We start from the raw sequence: 6000 nt of genomic DNA on the forward strand, positions 1-6000 counted from the left end.
TATAGCTCCAAGTAGCTACTCTACCAATCAATTCAGAACCATTCATAAGCCATTAATTAGGCGGTCAAGCAAGACTTCTGTTGGTACGTTATTATAGATAAATTTACGTATAATGATAAATTTCATAAAGGATAGTTGGTGGAGGTATAAGTCTAATAGAGAATGAATGATAGCATATTGAATTGAGAGCATAGTTAAGTAGAGGGAGTAGAGGGCATGGATAAATTGATATGAGCAGATGAAAGTGAAGAAAATATTGTTTTAAAGTTTGGCTCTGATGTTATGTTATTAATTGAAATAAAATTTGAATAATTTTATTTCTTGCAATATCACTATTTACAGACATATTATACAATTTAAATTACAAGAAATTGATGTATATTTACACCATAATTAGACATTGATTCTGATATGTTATTATATTCTTAAGAGGATAAAAGCTATGAAGTTATGGATCAAAGTCCATAAAGTAAATGGTTTTTCTTATTATTTCATTTTTTAGGAATATAAGCAAACAATATATCGGATAAAATTTTAATATATGATTAGCTGCTTTGAGAGCATAATTTGTTGACAAATATTTAGAATAATCAGATGAATAAATCACATTCATGAAGCACTATGCTAATTCATCTCATTTGTACTAATGGAATATATAATAAACTCACAAGTTTAGAGATCCCATATGTATATATATATATATATATGTACATAAATATATGTATCTATATTTATACAGACAATTATTGTAAAAACTACTTCAGGATACATATAATTCCACAGCTTTAATTTGGTTTCTTTCCACAGAAAAAAAAAAAAAAAAAAAAGCAAATGGATATATACGATTCCATATATAGCTGGGTGTTTTGTTATTTTGTAGATAGACATATGTTTGCTGTATTCCTATCTGTCATTAGTTATCTATTAGATAAAATTAAGATGGGAAGGATAAAATGATCAAAGTTTAACAATAATATTATACATATGGATTTAAATATCCATGAAGGATATATGACTCATGCACAAATCATTAATGATAAAGTTTAATGGTGCAATGTTGTTGACCATGTCAATATCCTACCAAGTCTGCGTGGATGAGAAGGCTAAACTTGGTTATTTTCCCTGAAAAAATGATAACCAATGGCTAGGAGCAAGTGAAAGTGAACACCCTGATCCAATCATCTCGTACAAAAAATTGAGTCTGGTGCGATTTTGCAGGCCAAACAGTTAATCAAACATAGTATAAAACTGAGCTTTTTCTCCATGGAAAAACAGGCGAGGTCACCAGGTGACATAGAGGGAAGAGAGTGTATATCTGGGTTTTTCCTTTCTTTTTTTTTATTACGGTGTACAGTTTCTTTTTTGGTGGATGTAAAGTGGAAATTACACCATTAAAATCTTACATTTATCTATATCATTATCTCCAATTTACCCACCTTAGAGGTGAACAAAACCAGATAAAAGGATTTCAAAAGGAAAAAGGAAGAAAGAAGATTGATTGATTATTTCAACTTTAAATAATTAATCATTTAATATTTACTTGAATATTGAGTTTGCGAAGATATGGCGGGCGGAGGATTTGTTTCTGGCGGTTCTGGGAGTTATGAAGGTGGTGTTACTACCTTTGTCATCACTACTTGCCTTGTAGCCGCCATGGGAGGTCTACTCTTTGGTTATGATCTTGGTATCTCAGGTAATATACATATACATATATATATATATATATATATGATCTTGTGGATCTGTATGTGGGTTTATGCATATATGGAATGAATTATTTTTAATGTTGTAAAATGCAGGTGGAGTGACCTCAATGGAAGAATTCTTAACCAAGTTCTTCCCAGAAGTTTTGAGACAAATGAACGATAAAACAATGCGTGAGACAGAGTACTGTAAATTTGATAATCAAATGCTGACTTTGTTCACCTCTTCCCTCTACCTTGCTGCACTGGTGGCTTCTTTCTTCGCCTCAACTGTAACAAGGACTTTTGGAAGAAAAATATCAATGTTCATCGGAGGCCTTGCTTTTCTTGCCGGTGCCATTCTTAATGGCGCTGCCATGAATGTCGAGATGCTCATCATCGGTCGTCTCTTGCTCGGTGTCGGCGTCGGATTCGCCAATCAGGTCTGAGTTTTGTATACAATTATTATACATTTTTTTTCCTTTATAAGAAACTGTAGTTCTGAGTTTTGTGAATGGATGCAGTCTGTGCCGGTTTACCTGTCAGAAATGGCACCAGCAAAGATCAGAGGATCACTTAACATCGGTTTTCAAATGGCTATCACCATTGGCATTCTGGTAGCAAACCTTGTGAACTACTTCACTCCAAACATCAAGAACGGAACAGGGTGGAGAGTATCTCTTGGTCTAGCAGCAGTTCCTGCTGTGATGATGGTTGTGGGATCTCTTTTCTTACCCGATACTCCCAACTCCATCCTCGAAAGAGGCAAAACGGAGGAAGCCAAGAGAATGTTGCAGAAGATTCGTGGAATAGACAATGTTGAGGAGGAGTTTCAGGATCTTTTCGAAGCCAGTGAAGCTGCAAGAAGAGTGCAGCATCCATGGATGAATATTGTTAAACCCCAATATAGACCTCAACTCGTCTTTTGCTCACTCATCCCTTTCTTCCAACAACTCACTGGTATTAACATGATCATGTTTTACGCTCCTGTTCTTTACAAGACTCTTGGATTCGGAGACGAAGCTTCTCTTTTCTCCGCTGTCATTTCTGGAGGTGTTAATGTGCTCGCCACAATTGTCTCCATTGTCTGCGTCGATAAGTACGGAAGAAAGATTCTTTTCCTCGAAGGTGGCATCCAAATGATTGTTTCTCAGGTACAATACTAACTCTACTTTACTTAAATCAATATATTTGTTTAAATCCTCATGTTATGTAATTAATTAATGTGATAATGCAGATCGCAGTGGGATCTCTGATTGGTTGGAAGTTCGGACTAGAAGGCCAAGGCATCTTGACAAAAACCGACGCAGACTTGATCTTGTTCTTGGTCTGCGTGTTTGTTGCTGCATTTGCATGGTCATGGGGTCCATTGGGTTGGCTTGTACCAAGTGAAATCTGTCCTCTGGAGATTCGATCAGCTGGTCAATCCATTAACGTATCAGTCAACATGATCTTCACTTTCTTCATCGCACAGTTGTTCCTCACCATGCTTTGTCACATGAAATTCGGTCTCTTCTTCTTCTTTGCTGGCATGGTGGTGATCATGACCATCTTCGTCCACTTTTTCTTACCAGAGACTCGTGGAATCCCAATTGAAGAAATGAGTGGAGTTTGGAAGGAACACTGGTTCTGGGCGAAGTATATTCCTGATGACGCAGTCATCGGCCACCATGGCAATGAAACGGCTCATGCTTGAACATAATGATGAACCGTTGATGATTTCATTTTCTGCTTTTCGTTATGGGTTAGGGAAAGTTTCAATATAATAAAGGATCAGAACTTGAACAAGGCCCAAACCATCTGTGTGTCCATTGGCACAGGTTTAGGTTTTTGTTTAGTAGATCGTCATGTCATGAGTGTAATTTCACTTTGGACCAAGAAATCTAATTGTTTCTTTTCTTCGCTACAAGTTTCTCTATAATATTTATTTATATTCATTCCCAACTTTTTCTCTCTCTCTTTTTCTTCTGCCTACTCTTGTAGTATATATATGTATTATTACTATTATCAACTTTTTCATTGATCCTTTTCATTAAATTAATACCTAACTTAGAAATAACTAATCATTCTACAAATGAAAGTTTATAAATTTTAATCTATAAATAAAAGAAGAAAGTAGAATATTTCTCCCTTAAAAATTTGAAAACATAAACTATATCTAATTTTAGATATATATATATATATATCTGTGTGTGTATATGTATATGAAATTAAGATGGATTAATAATTCCATCACAAAAGAAAAAGATAGGTTGATAATTAAGTAAATATACAACATTTCAATTATTTTTAGAAAAAAACATGGTCGTAGTAATTGTTAGTAATTAAGAGTATATAAACATTGACTCTTACTAAATTAATAAAATTTATAAATTAAGTATATTAAAGGTTATTTTTTGCTCAAAATAAAAATTTTTTTAGTTTGTTGTTAAATCATTATAGTTATAACATGAAAAAAAAAGAACTTTTTCATCTAACCGTGCATATAATATATCAAATATACCTATTAAATATACTATTTAATAACATTTATAGGCTATACCTTCACCAATTAAATTGTATTATATGTATATATTATATAGTATGATGTAAATAAGGTTAAAAATACTCAAGATACTCAAAGAGCATCAGAAGGTGACTTGGAGTAAATTTCAAATGATGTAAACACAAATACAGTTCCAAACTTGAAAAGTTTCAGCAAACCAGTAATAAGATCAAAGGCAAAGAAGTTTAAAGAGTTGCTCCAAGTTTTTACTCAAAAACATATGGATGATGGGCTGGCCAATTGTGTAAAGTTCAAATATGAGCTTTTTGAACAGCCCAAATTCGTAACTTTAATTGGATTTAAGTGATTTGGGATAATTTGGGCTTGTTTGAGTCTTATTGATAATGGATGAATAAACCTTGTGTATGGGCTAGATTAGTTGAGTTGTTTTAAGTATTTTGTATTGTTTTTATTTTAGTTTGAGTTAATTAAGCCTATATAGTTAAGTGTAACTCATTTTGGGTTTAAGTCTTATCTTAGTGTTATTACAAGAATGAGCCCATAACTATATTGTCCCACAAACAATTAGTGGTGTTCGTTAAGAAAATTGGAGTTACAAGAAGTTACATAACAATTACATGCCTATAATTAACCTAATTATTATTGGAATTACAATTATAATTACCATATAATTAACCTAGTTATTGTGAGAGTTACAATTGTAGTTATTATATTGTAACTTATCATTGATTTCTTTGGCTATAAATACCAAAGGAACTCTTCTTTGTGGACATCAAGAGTTTTAATCAAACATTTTAGAATTGAGTTGAGAGCGTTTTGGCTTTCTTTTTACTTTATGCACAAGGTGTTAATTTGAAATACAATTGTTATCACTTGTATTTCAATTTTGATTTCCTATTTCAATTATTCTTGGTGCGTGTTTGGATTGAGTTCAAGGGATATAATTTATCTTTCTTGGGTTCTCTTTAACTTCTACCATTTGGGTGATTGAACAAATTTGATTCTTTTTTTACTTGTGATCTAAATTCCGTTCTAAACCAATTGAAGAGTTCTAAGTTTCAAGCAAGGGTCTTGGGGTTCTGCATCATTTTGGTATCAGAGCATTGGTTTACCAAGTAAATTAGTCTATTCTTATTTTGTTGTCTTTATTTTCATTATTTCTTACAAAAAAAAGAAATAAATTTGCATTCAGCAAAAAAAAAAAAAATTAGATTAGCCTAATTTGTTTAATTGTGCAAAACACATTTCTACATATTCTACCTTCTGTAATTGACACAACTTCTGTTATTTTCCTTTTATTTATCTCATATAACATTCAAATACATTTAAAATTTAAAAAGGAAACTCGTTTCAAGGCTGTTTGTTTGGTTGAGATTGTTTGTGTAATTTTTGGGGCTGTTTGGAAACAACTCACCTCAATTGAGTTTGTTTTCATCTAAAACTGTTTGTTTCACTTAATTTGAGTATTTTGGGTGATAATTTGTGGTTCTATTAGAGAATTACAAGTTTCGTGCATTAAATTCCATATTCACCATATTTTTCTTACATCTTTAGTTTTCATTTAATATTTTTGCCCATTTGCTTCTTATTACATCTTGAGGTAATAATATTGATTCGTTGTTGCCTAATTAACATAAAAATCATCATACAGTTATTTCTATATCAAGTGTGTGCTCTTCATTGTTTAGATTGTTCTAGTTTGCTTTTAGAGTTAAATTCGTGTATCTTGTTTTTTTAGGAATTTTTTGTTATCTTTAATTAAAATTGAGTACATAGTGATAATTAATTGTTGTTTGAATTGGTCATTTTGTA

General features: G+C 32.1%; 1 protein-coding gene across 1 annotated transcript; it reads left to right on the forward strand.

Annotated features, from left to right (window-relative positions):
- Positions 1-1258: 1258 nt before the first annotated feature.
- Positions 1259-3626, forward strand: LOC110825285 (sugar transport protein 11-like). Its single transcript, XM_022055732.2, has 4 exons — positions 1259-1693; positions 1800-2125; positions 2207-2836; positions 2920-3626. The coding sequence occupies exons 1-4, from the start codon at positions 1564-1566 to the stop codon at positions 3376-3378; spliced, it is 1545 nt and encodes a 514-aa protein (XP_021911424.1). The 5' UTR covers positions 1259-1563; the 3' UTR covers positions 3379-3626.
- Positions 3627-6000: the final 2374 nt, after the last annotated feature.

The sequence above is a fragment of the Carica papaya genome, chromosome 6, assembly GCF_054855325.1.
Source record: "Carica papaya isolate Zhongbai chromosome 6, ASM5485532v1, whole genome shotgun sequence".
Classification (NCBI taxonomy): Eukaryota; Viridiplantae; Streptophyta; class Magnoliopsida; order Brassicales; family Caricaceae; genus Carica; species Carica papaya.

Excerpts from the sequence above, each read along its gene's own strand:
- LOC110825285 (XM_022055732.2), top strand. The coding sequence starts at position 1,564 with ATGGCGGGCGGAGGATTTGTTTCTGGCGGTTCTGGGAGTTATGAAGGT. Across the intron at positions 1,694-1,799 it reads TTATGATCTTGGTATCTCAG|GTGGAGTGACCTCAATGGAA; the intron begins GTAATATACATA and ends TGTAAAATGCAG. Across the intron at positions 2,126-2,206 it reads GCGTCGGATTCGCCAATCAG|TCTGTGCCGGTTTACCTGTC; the intron begins GTCTGAGTTTTG and ends GAATGGATGCAG.